General features: G+C 50.7%; 2 protein-coding genes across 4 annotated transcripts in view; one reads left to right on the top strand and one right to left on the bottom strand.

Annotated features, from left to right (window-relative positions):
* The window catches only part of WWP2 (WW domain containing E3 ubiquitin protein ligase 2), a 30,834-nt gene extending 28,027 nt beyond the window's left edge, over positions 1 to 2,807 (top strand). For all 3 annotated transcript variants that reach the window (XM_058845632.1, XM_058845633.1, XM_058845634.1), the window contains 5 exons: positions 154 to 274; positions 563 to 667; positions 765 to 861; positions 1,637 to 1,709; positions 1,833 to 2,807. In XM_058845632.1, coding sequence (XP_058701615.1) covers positions 154 to 274; positions 563 to 667; positions 765 to 861; positions 1,637 to 1,709; positions 1,833 to 1,932 — 496 coding nt within the window. In that variant the 3' untranslated portion in view covers positions 1,933 to 2,807. The remainder of the gene's footprint in view (positions 1 to 153; positions 275 to 562; positions 668 to 764; positions 862 to 1,636; positions 1,710 to 1,832) is intronic.
* Positions 2,808 to 3,576: 769 nt separating this feature from the next.
* PSMD7 (proteasome 26S subunit, non-ATPase 7) lies at positions 3,577 to 6,925 on the bottom strand. Its single transcript, XM_058845636.1, has 7 exons — positions 6,744 to 6,925; positions 6,182 to 6,273; positions 5,820 to 5,912; positions 5,219 to 5,316; positions 4,856 to 4,936; positions 4,237 to 4,328; positions 3,577 to 4,064 (listed from the first exon to the last, which is right to left on the bottom strand). Exons 1-7 carry the CDS (start codon positions 6,815 to 6,817, stop codon positions 3,626 to 3,628), a joined length of 969 nt encoding a protein of 322 aa, XP_058701619.1. The 5' UTR covers positions 6,818 to 6,925; the 3' UTR covers positions 3,577 to 3,625.
* Positions 6,926 to 16,595: the final 9,670 nt, after the last annotated feature.

Here is a 16,595-nt window from a genome sequence, read left to right on the forward strand (position 1 = left end):
GGCAGAGACAGAAACCCACCAGTGCGAGTTAAAGGGAGCCCCTCTCCCATTCCCCACACTCATGTGGCCCTCCCTGCTGGTGGGAGGGATCCTGGGGTTTCCCTGAGCCAGGCCAGCGGTGCTGGCTCTGTGCTGACCCGTGTGCCTCCCCAGGCTGCTGACGGACTGGAGGTTCACACGGGGCGTGGAGGAGCAGACCAAGGCGTTCCTGGACGGCTTCAACGAGGTGGTGCCACTTGAGTGGCTGCGCTACTTCGACGAGAAGGAGCTGGAGGTGAGCTGGCACCTGGGGTGGGGATGTGGGTGGAAAGTGGCACATGGTGACCCTGCTCATGCTCTGTGCCCATCAGCTCTGCTGACGAGGGTACAGCCTCGGGTGTTGGGTCTGGGGGGGCTCGTTGGGTTCATTGGCAAGAGAACATCCTGTTGGATGGCAGGAATTCGTCCCAGACACCTCAGTGCTGGTGCCTGGGCCAGGTGAAGGCTGGCACCAGAGAGGTTGGTGCTCAGAGGGTGGGCACAGGGCCCTGTCTGTCCCCTGCTGAGTGTCCCCTGTCCCCAGCTGATGCTGTGCGGGATGCAGGAGATCGACATGAACGACTGGCAGAAAAATACCATCTACAGGCACTACACCAAGAACAGCAAACAGATCCAGTGGTTCTGGCAGGTCAGTGTGAGCCAGCTGAGGGCATGGGGTGCCCTGGCAGGAGCCATCCTGCAGGATGGGGCCAGGATCCCACTCAGCTGCTGCGTTCCTGCTGCAGGTGGTTAAGGAGATGGACAATGAGAAGAGGATCCGGCTGCTGCAGTTCGTGACAGGGACGTGCCGCCTGCCCGTCGGGGGCTTTGCCGAGCTCATCGGTGTGTCCTGGGGGGCCAGGGGGTGGCACCTTCCTGTCCCTGTCCCCACACAGAGCACAACAGCAGGAAAGCAGCTGTGAGGTCTGAGCACAGTGATCCCATCTGGTGTTGTGCCATTTCCAGACACGTTCTTTGGCCGTGACCGTCCCGCCAGGGTTAACTTTGTTGGGCTGGTTTGTGATCTCAATCTGAATGAGATTGGATTTCTGATTCAATTTTGATTCTTGTGTGACAAAGCCTCTTTTTGAGAAAACCACAGTGTAGTTCCACTCATTCTTTAATGTACTGCTTTTTGGGGCCTATACCAGCCTTCCCTGACTTCCCTGGCATTCGTGTCAAGCCAAGCAGCTCACTTAACCCATTCAGTTGCTCTTGCTGGCACATTAGCTTTTTCCCCCTGGAACCTCTCCAGGGTTCCCAATATGTTAAAAAGCCACCTCAGTGACTCGGACTTGCTGTGCCAGGTCCTTTAAAACTCTTGGATGGACTGGCACAGTCCCGAGGGTTTGCAGATCAGTAAGTTTTAGCCCTTGCTATGGAACCATTGTGCTCAGAGATGGTGCTCTTGCCCCTCTGTGCTCTCAATCTGCTACTTTCTTTCTCCTTTGTTTTTTGAACATCTTCTCTGCAAACAGGCAGGGGTTGCTGCCGTGGATTTGTGCCCTATGTGACCTTGGGACCGTAGGGCGGTGACAGTGGATCTCAGTGTGTGTGGGAGGGGGTTGTTTTTCAGTTCTGATGGTGTTAAGAGCTTTGCTGTGCTCCTCATTAACAGGCAGCAACGGGCCCCAGAAGTTCTGCATCGATAAAGTTGGCAAAGAGACGTGGCTGCCACGGAGCCACACGTGGTAAGTCACTGTCCCTCGGCCTGGCTGGGGACACAGGGAGCTCTGTGGGGCTGTGTGGGGCTCTCCATCCTGTGGCATGGGACTGCTCTTCCTGGCCTGTCCCAGCCTCTGCTCTCTCCCCAGCTTCAACCGCCTGGATCTCCCTCCCTACAAGAGCTATGAACAGCTGAAGGAGAAGCTGCTTTACGCCATCGAGGAGACGGAAGGGTTTGGACAGGAGTGATGGAGCTGTGGGGCGTTCCCGGAGCGCTGCTGGCCGGTGCCCAGGGCCGGGCCTTCCCCGGGATGTGCGCAGGCCCCTATGGACACTGCGGCTCTTGTTCCTGGGCCAGGTCTGCACTGACATGGCCCTGGGGGAACGGGGCTGTTTCCCTCCCTAAGGAAATCCGAGGTGTGATGGAGAGGAGGACACAAGGGCTTGGCTCGCGAGGGCTGGCACAGAGGGGCTGGGGGGCAGCACAGGGGGCACTGGGGCTCCCCGGCCCCCCTGCAGACACAGCTCCGTGTTTGGTAGAAGCTCTTCTTCCCCCCCTCCTGTTTTCTGCCTTTTCATGGCATTTTGGTAGTGGCAAGTGAGGAGGAAAATGGCTCTCAGATTGACTTCTGAGCCCCATGCTGCAGCCAGCACTCAGTGACAGGGACCCCCAGGACGATGCTTCTGAGGGGCTCTTGTGCACCGTCTCATTGCCAGCACAGCCCCTTCCCAGGCCAGACACGCAGCCACTGGAGCCAGAGCCTGGCTGAGTGTCCGTGGCGTGTCCCTGTTTGCAGCCTGTGGCCCCTGGGCAGTTGTACTGAAGTGGTTTCTGCCCGGAGCTGGTGCTCCACAGCAGCCCCGGGGGCTCTGGGCACTGCCAGGCCTTCGCTCGGATCCTGGGTTCTGCCCACACTCCTGGACAGGCTGCAGTGAGGGCAAGAGCACCTGGATGTCACTTCTGTCCCTCCCCATGTGTGCGGGCGACACCCCCGGCGTGTCCGTGTGTCCGGGGGCCTGTGGAGACGGGACCCGGGAACGGCTCCGGGCTGGGAACCGGCCGGTTCCGCACGGCCCCGCCTGCCCCGCGCGGCTTCGTGTGCAATAAACGACAAAGCAGCTGCCGAGGTGTGCCTGTGTGCTGGGTCCCTGTGTGTGTCCTGTATGTGCCCTGTGTCCCTGTGCGTGTGTCCTGTGTGTCCCTGTATGTGCCGTGTGTCCGTGTCCCTGTGTGTGTGCCCTGTGTCCGTGTGTGTCCTGGGTCTGTACCTGTCCTGTGTCCGTACCTGTCCTGTGTCCCTGTGTCCCTGTGTCCTGGGTCTGTAGCTGTCCTGGGTCAGTGCCTGTGGCCCTGCCTGGGGTCAGTGCAGGGCTGGGGCTCCAGGGCCATAATGGCATCTGGAGCTCAGCACTGGGATCACAGATGCCGTGGATTTGGTCCCTGCCTGCTCTGTGTCACTGGTGATGGCCCCAGTGCCTCCCCAGGCTGCTCCTGCAGCCCCTAGAGCTGCTTGGTCCCAGCCAGAGGTGACAGGGCCACCAGCGCTGTCCCCAGGGAGGGGCTGGGGACTCTAGCACTGTGACAGCAGTGACAACATCCCAGCTGTGCCACACCCTGAGGGGCTGGGGCAAGAGCCAGTTAAACACAGGAATGCCTGTGATACACGGGACTGGCTGATGGCAAAGGATTAGCCCTGGAACATGGGAATATGCTCAATGAGAGCAGTGTGCATGAGCTGAGGCCTCAACATCCCCAAAGATGCACTGGGGAAAGGAAAAGTGCTGTCTAACAGTAAAATCAAATCAAAAGCCTCCACATGGCTCCCCCCAACCCTGCCTGGGTGAGGAGGGGCAAAGTGCTGAGCACAACATAAGACACCCCAGCAGCAGGGATTTAGTTTACAAGATTTTTAATTTACAAATAAAAAAAACCCTACACCTTTTACTTTTTCTCCTTTTTCTCCTCTTTCTTGCCATCACTCTTCTCCTTGTCTTTCTCCTTCTCATCTTTCCTCTCCTTTTTACTTTCTTCTTTTTCCTGTCCTTCCTTCTTCTCTGCATCCCTGTTGGCAATCTTGTTGTTGATGAGGTTGTGCAGGGCCACAACGGAGCGGATGAGCGAGGCCAGGTACACCACCACCATCTGGTCATTGGTCTTCAGGTAAAAGGCCTTGACAAACTCCTGCAGGTTCACGTCTGGGAGCAGGTTGAAGACGTCCTGGAGGTGGTAGATGATCTGGTGGTTGATGGGGAGTTTGCCCAGGGCTACTTTCTCTAGGTAGCTCCTGACGTCCAGAAGCTTGGAGTTCAGTCCCTTCAAGCCATGGACCTGGTTTGTGATCCGCTGGGATAGCGTGCCCACCGTGGTGTCCTTGATGTCCCTGAAAGCCAGAGAGAATGGGATTAGAGCCTCACCCTGCTGGGCACCGTCCCTTTCCAGCTGAGAGCTGTGGGATGATGGGATGCAGGCTCCCAGGATTTATGCCGTGTGTTTGGTGTGCTCCTCGGGCGGGGCTGGGAGCGGGGCAGGGCCCAGCACAGCTGTCCCCTCACCTCAGCAGATGCTCCACACCCACTTCCTCGGCCTCCTCGGCACCGATCTCACTCGTCACGTGCTCAAAGGTCTTGGAGGTCGGGGTGCCATCCTGAGGGGACACAAACAGGGGGCTTTAGACAGGGACAAGGGATTGCACTGAGGGAACCAGAGAAGCAGCCCCACACAGGCCACAAGGGATCTGAGAGAACGGCTCTAGCTGAGATGTCCTTGATTTAATCAGTGCCGCTGACTGCCCCAGCAATCTCTCCTCCTCTGGGTAACTTCCCATTTCTGCATTTTGCTACTCTGTGCCCAGGGGGGAGCAATGGAAATTCTCAATATCACAATTATTTCCCTCCTCCCTGATCCAACCTGCTTGCATTTTGGGAGAGCAGCTCCTGCTCTGTAGCGAAGGCCTCAGAAAGGCACAAAGATCCAGTATTATACAGACATCCAGAATGAATTGAAATGCAGCAATTACAGTGACTCACTGCTGGGTGTTGTTTGTCTGCATCTCAGGGCAGGCCCACAATGACTGGGCACAGCTGGGAGCACCTGCAGCCGGTGACACCCACGAGTGACAGCCTCTGAGTGCTCCCAGCTGGGACTGTGACACTTCACACAGTGACAACTCACATCATGGACCTCCTCCACCGAGATGTAGGCTTCTGTGGGCAGCCCCAGGTCCTTTGGCTTCACGTCAATGATCACCAGCACCTCGGGGAGAAAGAAAACGTGCAGAAAACTGGATTTTGGTCAAGGAGTAGGAAAAAAATAGCCAAGCCAGCTCTTCCCTCAGCACCAGCACGAGGCTGCTCAGAGGGATAACCTCAGGCACTGAGACAATGATTCAAGAAACTCCTGATCACAGTTCCTCAATCACTTTCCAGTCACCATGCTGTGTCACCAGCAAAACAGGTGGGGGATAAGGCTTCCCCAATGCCCCTTTTAGGGAAAGAGAGAAGAACAAGCCCACAGGCCAAAGGTGGCCCTACTTACAGAGTTGGGGCAGTATCTCTTCATCAATTCGTTGATGGCGATGTCATTCTTGTGCAGCTTTGGGCCCGTGTGGTACCACCCCACGATTCTTTCTCTGGCTGAGCAAAAGCAGAAAGGATTTGGAATCAGTGGGGAGGCCCCAGCAGAGAGACCTGGGCAGAGACTGGGTGGGCTGATGGAGGGTGAGGGTCTGATCCGTGTGCAGGAGAGAGAAATGGATTACAAAGACATGGCTTGAGTGGTGACCACACTCACTCATCACCGTTACTGACCCTCAGCTTTTCTCCTGGCCCTTTCACTGAGCAATTAACAGCTTCTGTTAATTGTGTTGTTCTCAGGGTCCGATAGCCTGCACCTCTGATATCTTGAGATACAAGTCCCTTCCCTGAAGTGCTCAAAACTACGTGGATGTGGGACACAGTCAGTGGGGAACACATGGTGCTGGTTGATGGTTGGACTCAATAATCTTACAGATCTTTTCCAACCTTGAGGATTCTGTGATTAATAGGAATTCCCTTTTCCACAGCCCTGAAAGTGTTTGGGAGCACATCCCTGACTGTCAGAGGATTCTGATTTCAGAATCACCAGTGGTCACACTCACCATTGACCTTCTTAAACATTCCATACATGTTCTCCAGATAGTCATGGTCCAGGAACCACACAGTATCATCCTTGTCATCCTCATCAAAAGGTACTGGGAATAAAACAAAACACCAGCATTTAAGAATCCAACTTCCTGAATGAAAATATTTATCCAAATGCTCTGAGTTTGGGTAATTTTGGCTGCTAAAAGAGAGTGAGCTTTACTTAGAGCTGTCACAGCAGTTTGCATTGGTTGTTGGATATGAGGTGATTTGTAGATGGACAGACCAAGGGTTTCTTCAAAAACCCCAACACAATCCATCTGTTACATCCACTAAATAGTTCAGTGGCTTTGGAGAAGGGCAGGACACCCAAACTCACCTGCAAAGCTGTTGGACACATCCAGGATCTTCTTCTGCCAGGAGCCCAGCAGCACTCCAACCACTCGCTTCTGATTTCCCACTTTTCCTATTCTAAAAGGAAAAACGACTGTCAGTCCCTGCCACAAGCGGGGAGGAGGGAGAAGGGACCCCAGGCACAGCGGGGGTGGAAGAGAGGGGTTATGTGTTATCACTGCTTGTGTTTACAGCCACAGAAGGGCGTTCCGCTGCCTCGGAACCAAAGCCTGGCCCCGGGGACGGGCCGATGTCACTCACGGGGGACGCGAGCAGCGAGCAGGGACCGACCCGTGTCACCCACCCACCGCGGGCTCGGCGCCCTCCTGGGACCCGGGGCTTTACTTCTGACTCCACAACTGCTCGGCACCGGCGGGAGGGACGGAATTAGGCCCAAATTACCCGGGGTGCCGGAGGGACCGGGTCCCCTCCCGCCTCCGGGGCCCTCCCGCTCCGCCGGGTCCCCTCCCGGCCCCGGGCTCCTTCAGGGCCCCGCTCCCGGCCCGGCCGTGACTCAGCGCCGCGGCGCCGCTCCCGCCCGGCCGCACCTGTTGAAGTGATCGACGACGCTGAGCAGCACCAGCGGGTGCACGACCACCCTGTCCACGGCCAGCTCCGGCATGGCGCCCGCCCTGCCCTGCCCGGCCCCGCTCGCTCCGACCGCCCGCAGCCGCACCAGGCCCGACCGGCCCGCGCCCTCAGCCCGCCCCGCGCGCCCGGCGTGCAGCGCGCGGGGCGGGGCCGGCCGGACGGGGCGGGGCCGCCGCCATCTTGGGACGGTGCGTTCGCCATCTTGGGAGGGGATTCGCCACATCGGGGCGTGGCGGCCGCCATCTTGAGAAGGTGACCAGCCGCCATCTTGAGAAGGTAACGCCGCCATTTTGGGGCTGAGGCGTTGTCCCGCCCCGAGGCGGGAAAGGGGGCGGCCCTCAGAGGCGGCCCCGCCCTTTCCCCGCCCATTTCCCCGCCCCTTCTCTACGTTTTCTCTACCTTCCCTCCCTTTTTCCTATTTTCCTCCCCTTTTCCCCTTTTCCCCACTTTCTTTCCTTTTTCCCTCCACTTTTCCCCCCTTTTCCCCCCTTTCCTCTCTTTTTCACTGCTCTCCCCTCTTTTTCTCCCCCTGCTTTTTTTAACCGCTCTTTTTCTTGCCCCGCTTTTTTAAAATACCTCTTCTTTATTTTTCCCCCCGCTTTTTTAAACCTCTTTTTCCCCCTCCCCATTTTTTTCTCCTTTTTCTCTATACTTTTCCCTCATTTCCCCCCGTCTCTCCCCGAAGTGTCCCCGGTCCTCCCGGGGTCTGGGCCCCGCGGCTGTTCCCGTGGAAGATGCGTTCTCCTTTCCCAGGGTCAGGGATCTCCGTGACCTCCCGGGAATCCCTCAGGAATCCCTCAGGAATCCCTCAGGTGGTGATCCCGGCCGTGCCATCCCTCCTGGGTGCCATCCCCTCTGGGATAAAGTGCCAAGCCCGGGTTTCATCCTCCCCCTCCAGGTGCTGTCCTTGTCCCGGCCCGGGAGAGCGCCATGGTCCCAGAGCCCCGGGAATCCCGCTTCCACAGCCGTAAAACTCCACCAAAATAGGTAGAAATCTTTATTATTAGTGTTTGCTTCCTTCCCAAGGGTCGTGTCAGGTAAAGCCAATGCTGTTCAGCCTCTCGGATTTTGTGGAGGTTTTTGCTGCGTGTAAAGGAGGAACAGGCTCAGGTGAGACTTTGGAGAAGGGTTTTTTGCACCTCAGGAGCAGTTGACGCAGAATTTGTCTTTCACACTTTATTTCTCGCAAAAAATAATAAAAACAAACAAACAAAAAAAAAAACCCAAAAAAACAAACCCCAAAAGTATTACCCGAGGCTGTTACTTCAGAGTTTACACAGAGGAGCTATTAACATGAAAAATATCAAAGTTGTTGAGGGTGATCTCAGTTTTTAAAGCGCTATTATATCCCCTTATTTTTTCACACTGTTCTCTACGTTTTTTGTATATTTCTGTATATAGGGGTAATATTTTGGCATTTCAAAATACCAAATGGTATTTGGGGTGCAATTGAAGGTTTTGCGTGGCTGTTCAGCATTGTAAAACTTCGGAGATTTTGGCAAAAGCAACAATAATTTACAAACCCTGCAGAGTCTGAGACCTCTCGTGGAGTTTTCAGTTGTTACATCCTTTAGTGCTCCTACTAAAAAAATAAAAAGAAAAAAAAAAAAAAGACGGAGTCTCTAGTGGAGGTTTCCGAGGTTTTTTCCCCGGCAGAGGGAGATATCTGACCGTGGAATTCACCACAGCCAGGGTTCTTGTCGCTTGTTTTATCAATATACATATAAAACTCAATGTTCAAATTAACTAGTTCAATAAGTAATTTAGCTCATTGATTTTCGGGCATATCCTAAGTGCCGTTACAAGCTACGGATATTTTAAATGCCATTACCTAATAGAAGGAATGTTTTAAGCACCTTTTATTGATTTTATTACTGCTTTATTTTGCTGTCTTGGTTTAAAAATCATTTTAACCACTCTGTCATCGAGAAGAAATATATCGTTGGTGAAATACAGTCAATTTCCTAAAAACCTTTGACATCGTTAAATAAGGAATTACAGTTGTTAAATCACGCCAGGCGGTGCCGGGGGACAGCGGGGAGATGGACGGGGGGCAGAGGCCAGGGGCTGTCCCCGGCGGTGACAGTGACAGAGCCACCTCGGGGCTGTCCCCGGCGATGACAGAGCCACCTCGGGGCTGTCCCCGGCGGTGGCAGTGGCAGTGGCAGAGCCACCTCGGGGCTGTCCTCGGCGGTGGCAATGACAGAGCCACCTCGGGGCTGTCCCCGGCGGTGGCAGTGGCAGTGGCAGAGCCACCTCGGGGCTGTCCCCGGCGGTGACAGTGGCAGAGCCACCTCGGGGCTGTCCCCGGCGGTGACAGAGCCACCTCGGGGCTGTCCCCGGCGGTGACAATGGCAGAGCCACCTCGGGGCTGTCCCCGGCGGTGGCAGTGGCAGTGGCAGAGCCACCTCGGGGCTGTCCCCGGCGGTGACAGTGACAGAGCCACCTCGGGGCTGTCCCCGGCGGTGGCAATGACAGAGCCACCTCGGGGCTGTCCCCGGCAGTGGCAGAGCCACCTCGGGGCTGTCCCCGGCGGTGGCAATGACAGAGCCACCTCGGGGCTGTCCCAGCTCCCAGAGCGCCTTTGGAACCTCCGGAGGGACCGGCCGCGAGCAGCACGGAACGCGATGCGAGGGCAATTAAGGGGCATTTTAATCACCTGTTGTGGCTTTTTATTGAAATGGCTCTGGAACTCGGCGCGTTTGCAGTTGGATTCTGCGGGTTGTGTTGCTGGGGGTTTGGGGTACTGATGTTGTACACAAAGGGGTAAATGGAGCCAGCTCCCAGGGATTGCAGCTCCTTCCCTTCCCAGCTTTCTGGCTTTGAGATTAGCAGAATTACTGAGCTAATCAGCTGGCAGATGCAGGCTGGGGATCCCGGCAGTGTGGTGCTTAATCAGAGAACTGAAATCAGAGAACTGAGAAGTCGGTAATGAGCGCTGGTGCCCAATAAAGAGCAGCAAATGACGTGTTTGAGCTGTGGAGTCGCAAACATCCACCCTGAGACAGGATCCTGCTCCCAGTGCTGAGCTGGGGCTGCCCCTGAGCCCTGGCACCTCACCTGGAGTGGGGCTGGAAGGAGGACGGGACCTGGGATCTGCTCTTTAAAACGGAACAAGTGATTCTTCCATTTGCTGGGCTTTTATTTTGTTGAAAAAAGCCCAATCCAACCCATACGCCACCCCCAAAAGTTACACACAACTGCTCTCAGAGGTTTAAGAATAGTTTCCCGTTTGGAAAATAAGACTAAAGCATCTTAAAGGAGTTTAAAAGTCAAAGTAATGATTATAGATGTTAAAGCAGGCTCCAGTTGTTGCCTCGGTGAGCTGCAGGGGGACTGGGCAGCAGGGGAATGTCCAGGGAAGGGGAGGGGGCTGTGCTGGCTCTGTGTCCAGCTCAGGGGGTCCCAGAGGGGAACATAATGAACCTGGAGCTCCCTTCCAAATCCACGTCTGCCCTGACTCTCCTCCTTTTGCTTGGTTGTGGGTTTTTCGCTGGCCCCAAGTGCCAGGTTACTCTTTCCAGTGGCACAGGGGCCACACCTTTGCAGATATTCTTTCCAGAGATGGGAGGTGGAAAGATCCATGCAGCTGGGAAAGATTGATACCTGATACTTTGGATCCTAATCCTAAGAGACTCTTACTAATGTGCTCCTTTAATAATTGTTGGGGGTTGTGTCTACTAGCATGTAGTTTCCTTGAGGTACCTTCTCAAACGTGTTTTATCCGCCAGGAGAAGCTGGACTTTCTCCAGACCTGTTGATAATCTGTCACATAATATCTTTGTGCTCCCAGTTTGAACAGGAAATACATTTATTTCCCTATAAATACATTTAGCTTTGTCCAAATAACTGTAGTTTCCTGTTAAGATTTCCTCAGCCAGGGTGTGCCCTAAACTGGTTTAGAAGGGATGATGCTGCCTGGAATTGAGCAAGGATAACACAAGCCAAGGAAGCAGAACAGAAAGCCACCACCACATGAATTGTGATTTAGTTGAAATGTAATTCAGCAATGAGCTGACACTATCATGAGGGCCTGAGCCAAGCTGCACTTTGCTTCTGAACACCCCCAAATAGCCTTATTCCCCCTCAAATATCTGTTCTATAATGTCATCTCTGAAGCAAACAATTAAATCTGTAATTATAAGTGAGTCTATTCACTTTCCAATATGAACTTTAAATATATGTGTTGTAATAATTTATTTCACTGTTTCCCTATAGAGTGCTTGACCAAAGTTGTGTGAGTATAAATATACAAAATTATATATAATTTGTGGAAGTCGTTACTGACCACATCTATGAACATTGTTGCAGTTGCTGCCAAGGGATTTAAACCCTTTTGTTCCCACCTGGGGGGTAGCAGGTGACTCAGATAATCCTGCCCTCTCTCAAAGAGTGGAATTTTGACCGATAGCTGTGGATGTTGAATCCTCACTTTCTTTAGTTAAAAACCAGGAGTATTGTCAACATGTCATATCACACCATGGAAGATATTTAATGTTTTATATTCTATGCCTCTGATTTTGTTGCTCTGTCCAGACATCACAGGGTATAGAAATATGATATATATGATGAATGATGATGATGAATATAGAATATCAGAAATATAGGGTTTTAATAACTAAGTCCTGACTAATTTTTTATTTTAATACAGACCGTTTTCCTTCTGTTATTCTGGTCCCTTTGCTACAAAATGATTTAAAAAAAAAATAGTGGAAAGAAACAGTTAAAAACAGCAAGCACAACAGGTTCTAGTCATACTTATTTTTCCACACCTTGAGGACTAGCAAATTCTTTAATATGAGATTTTATTTGTACAAAGCAAAACTTCAAACCCACTCCAAAGCTTTCTTATTAAGTGCTGTCAGTGTGGTGATTTACAGGGGCAATAAAGATCTGGAGGGGGCACATTCATCACGGGGTTCAGCGCACCAGGAGCCATTTTCTCCAGCGCTAAAGCCAAGTGATAAAATGAATTCTTTTGTTCTATAACCAAGACACATTCCCCGTTCGTTTTTTTTTCTTCTTTTTTTTTTTTTTTTTTTTTTTTTTAAATGTGTGTTGGACTCCTTGGTTTGTAGCTTGGCTGTGTTCCTGTAATGCATTTATAAATAATGAAAAATTGCTCATATGCAGATGTGATGATGCATCTGGCAAAGCCACTGTTGGAAACACAGGAACTTGCTTTCTACTTAGCCTTATTCGCTAACTTTTCTCCATTGTTAATTCTTGTATGAAATTTTAACAGCATTTTTTTAACTACACCGTTTGGGGAGTTTTGTTTGGTGCGTTCTTTTTTTATTATTTTTTGAGCGATTCTGTACCTCTCTGCAAAGCTCAGAGAATTCTGGTTAGGAAGCAATAAAAGTATTGGAAATGAAGAGCCATGCTCATGGGGTACAGTGAGATTTGGAAAGCTTCACTTGCTTCCTCTGCTCCTAAAGTTGTGTTTTCGTGCCTTCAGGGATGCTGCTCCTTAACAGCGATGGGGAGGAAAGTTGGGTTTGTGGTCAGAGGGAAATGCTGCTGCTTGCACGGGCACTGCCTGGCCCCGGCTGGGGAGAGGAGCTGCTGGGGACAATCCTTGAGTGTCACCAGCGGGCTCAGAATGGCTGTCCAGTACTGTAAAATCGGAATTCTGCTTTTCCTCACGGAAACGCCGCCACCTGCGCGCTCTGCCTGGGAGTTCTGGGGAGCCCCCGCCGCTCTCAGGGGTTGAGGGAGTTGCACTGGCACCTTTGAGACAGAAGCAGGAGAACCAAGCTGCAGAAAATGCTAGAGAGTGTAATTCTGAACATCTTTAATTGTAAATGTAAGCCTGTGTGAAGCTGCTGGCGGTGCTGCGGTGTGGCTTGGGCTGCAGCCAGAGCCTGTGGAAGGGGGAGGCTGGAAAAGCCCCGCTGCGGGGTCTGGGTGGGATTGAAGGTGGCACCACACTGGGCAGGGACACCTTCCTCCAGACCATGTCCCTCCGAGCCCCTTCCAGCCTGCCTCGGGCACCTCCAGGGCTCCTGACCAACCCACTCATTAATCTTGGGTAAATGCTGCTCAGCAGTCCCGGCTGTGTGTGGGATGAGCAGCTTCCCACGCGCTGTGCCCCACATCCAGGAGTTTGGAAACAGGGCTGGGGCTCTGGACCATGTCCATCCACGGCTGCCCCGCAGGAGTCACTCACCCAGAGGGAACTGCTGCTGCACCAGCCCCAAATCCCACCACAGCTGCTGCATGGCTGCTGGAAAACTAGAGCTTCACTTGACCAAAAAAAGGGATTTTGGAGATCTCTTTACTGTAATTTTATGTTGGCACTTGAAATTTAGCAAGGAAAGCTGTGGTCTTGGAGGCTTTTTGTGGAGCCGTGCATGTTACTGCTGATTCTTTTATTGCAAAACCTTTAGTCTCTGATATTTAAGGTCAGAAATTGTAAGTGTGTGTGTGCTTTTTTTTTTTTTTTTTTAACCCAGGGGCCTCTTATACTGTAGTGTCATGAAAGATCCTAAAGCTTTGAGGGGGAAAAAAATGGAAATACTTCATTTTATGAAGCAGTTTTGGGGTCAGTTTTTCTGAAATGAATGCTTTTATGTTGGATAGTTTAAAGCCCATCTGTTAACTGAAACCAACCCTAAGTGAAGTTGCAGTTGTGTTTCCTATTAGTCTTGTATCTTTCCTATTAGTCATGTATAAAAGAATACAGAGCCATCCAGCAGAATTCCAAACAAAAATGGAAAAAGCAGATGGTGAAACTATTGCCTTGTTGCCTTTCTTTTACAGGAGCGAGTAATTATTAATAGATCACAAAAATACTGTAAGAGTAGTTCTGTAAAGTGTTACCAGAGTCCCCGCTCAAGGTGTCCTTCTGATCATTGCGTATTGCAGGTGAAAATTGGCACATTTCACTCAGAGACACTGAAGAGGGTTTGAAAAATAGATCATGGATGTTATGTCTGGAAGCCTACAGTGAAAGATAAAATACACAATTTTAAATAGTTAAGCACTGCAAGTCTCTCAGGGCTCATTTATTATGTTGTCATGGTGAGCAAGGAATAAAAAAATAAAATAAAAAGGCTGTTCCTTGGGTAGTTGGTACTTAGAGGCACTTTTCTTTTACAAGAGTTCCATGCTGGCTTAAGGAAAGATCTTGGAGAAAAAGAACAAACTTTATTTTTCAAATAAATTCAGCTAGGAACTCACAGCCTCCCCTGACACAGGGCTGAATTATTGTTAGTGTACACTGCTGGGAGAGTAACACTTACTGCTGTTTAACAACAATGCCCTTCCATGGAATTTCAGAAAGGCAGTAGGAAAAAGAAAGGCAGAGTTGAGTCCTGAAGCAGAAGGAAACACATCCAGCCCGGAGCCAGGCTCCTTTATCAGGGCTGCTGGAAGGCAGAAGGAACACGTTCTGTGCATGCAGCTCCAAACGATTTGGTTGTAAAATTCTTAATGGCTTGTTTGTGTGAAGCAGGAGGTCCTCTCTTCCCTGATTGAAATCTCCTAAGGTGTATTTCTGCCAGACTTTCTCTCTTTTCCCTTCTTAGACTGCAGCCAAATATGGGGAACGTTGTATCTGCAAAGCTCCATTTGTCATGAACAGGAGACAGTAACTCCTCAATGTTGTGATGGAAGGTTATGGGTCGGGCTTGGTAGGTGATGGGTTTAAAATAGCTGTGTCCAGGCTGTCCCAGCAAGGTTCCCTGGCTGTGGAATTCCACAGAGCAGGCTCTTGGATGCTCCCACATTCCCGTATTTTCAGGTTCTGGAGGGAACCTGTACTCCTGGGTACTTAACCTGTCCCACGTGAGTTTTTACAGTGCTGGAAGCAGCGATGAAATGGTACAGAATATTCAGGATCTATAAGGGGGTGCCTCTGAGGTTTGTGTGTACAGTTTGGGGGGTGTTTCCTTGGGGTATAATCACTGGTGAACTCTCAAATTACTCTATAACTGGTAATCTGATTGGGATGATTGTGTTCTGGCTGTTGAGTTTGGTGGGGTTTTTTAATGGAAATCATTCTTTACTGATTTTACATCAGGGAGACAATTGCCCAGGTGATGTTTTCATATGAAAATGTCATAAGCTGTATTTGTTGACATAAAAATGAGTCAGTTTTAGTAAAGATTATTCCCTCAGCTCATGGAAAACTGGTGTTCTAGCTCATCCATTCTTGGATTCCAGTGAAAGCCCTTTTACTTCCCATTGCTCCTGTTGCATTCTAGAGATGGCTAATTAGTTCTCCACTGGGCTTGATAAAAACGGATTTTTAAAATATAATATTAAAAGGTGTTCTATTGGGGCACAAAGGTAACACCACAAGGGGGTACTATAATTTTATCAAATTTGCCTTCGTAAGTTGTTTTATTAAGGTAAAGTGATTACAGCCAGCAGAGTTAATTTTAATATGCTAATGCAGCACAGCAAGTTGGAAACTTAAATAAAACGATACTAATAATTTAAATGTAGAGAAGGTAGAGAAGCTTAGGAAGGTGACCTGTGTGTTACACTGAGATTGCAAACAGAAAAGGGTTTCTCAGCAGGCTCCGGGAGGCTCCAGCACTGACCTTTGTGGGAGGACGTTAATGCAGCTCTGCGAAAACCGCCTTCTCCAAAAAGTTTGCTTTTTGAGAGAGAAAGACTTTTTTTTTTTATGTGAGAGAAAGAACCCTTTCCTCTCTCAGCTGTGGGGGTTAATGGGTTTTACACCTGTGTGAAGGTGGCTGTTTATTAGGACTTTTTTTCAATGGAAAAATGCATTCTCTGGCATTCCTCTATTAGTGGAGTGATTGCTCTCAATTGAAATGCATTGCTGGGACTCGGTGTTGGCACCCAGCGGGGAGGGTCGGTGGGTGTTAAATCCCCAGGGCTGCCCCGGGGCTTGGAGAGCTGCTGCCTGCCCTCCTGTTTGTGTCAGGAGCTTTGCATGAGCCCCAGAGAGCCAAGCCGGAAAACAGGGAAGAAATAACATGTTAGTAAAACATCTGAGACAAATATTTTCTGCTAATTTCTACAGAAGGGAATGAATTTGTCTTTCCTGTGATGCTGTTGAGTGAGTTTTACTTTCATTAGGAGGTTCCCAAGATCACCGTTTTCCCCCAGGACATGGAAAACCAAATTGCATGTCAACAGCCCAGTGGCGAGGCTGGTTTGCCAGGGATGGTAATTGGGAATGATGTAAGGACGGCTTTTCCAAATGCTTGTCAAGATGTTTTCAGTGTGTGATTGAAATCCTCACGTGGCATCAGACTGTGTGGAGAACCTGGCCACAGAATGCTCTTTGTTCTGGTCACATTCCGTGGTCATTCCCTGGCTTTGTGTGAAAGGTGTGCCCAAGGAGCATCATCAGAACATCATTAACAAAGAGCTGCAGTCCCGGTGTTCTGCATCCTCCACACAAAGCCCCAGGGGCTGGGTTTAAGGACGTTTGAGCGCCACTAAAAGGCATTGACTTCCCTGGGTGCGAGCTGTGTCCTGCTTAGGAAGACTGCAGGTAAAATATGGCAAAATTGGGACTTCTAGTGGGAATGTTTGGCCACAGAGAGCTCACAGGTAACTTTTTTTCCAAGGAAGAAACCAAACGAGTGCATTCTAGATTTGTATAACAAATTATTGGTATTGAATTATCAAATTATATGCACAATTAAATTTTTATTAAATAAGGAATAACGTATGCAATATTATGCTAATTTGGTGCAGTATAACAAGTTTGTAAGTTTAACACACCGTGCGCTGTGCCTCTGCCTCCCAGGGGACTCGTTTGAGATGTAAGGCATTCAGCAATTGAAAAGGAAATTATAAAATTAGTCACTTGAGTAATTTAA

Source organism: Poecile atricapillus, chromosome 10 (assembly GCF_030490865.1).
Source record: "Poecile atricapillus isolate bPoeAtr1 chromosome 10, bPoeAtr1.hap1, whole genome shotgun sequence".
Lineage (NCBI taxonomy): Eukaryota > Metazoa > Chordata > Aves > Passeriformes > Paridae > Poecile > Poecile atricapillus.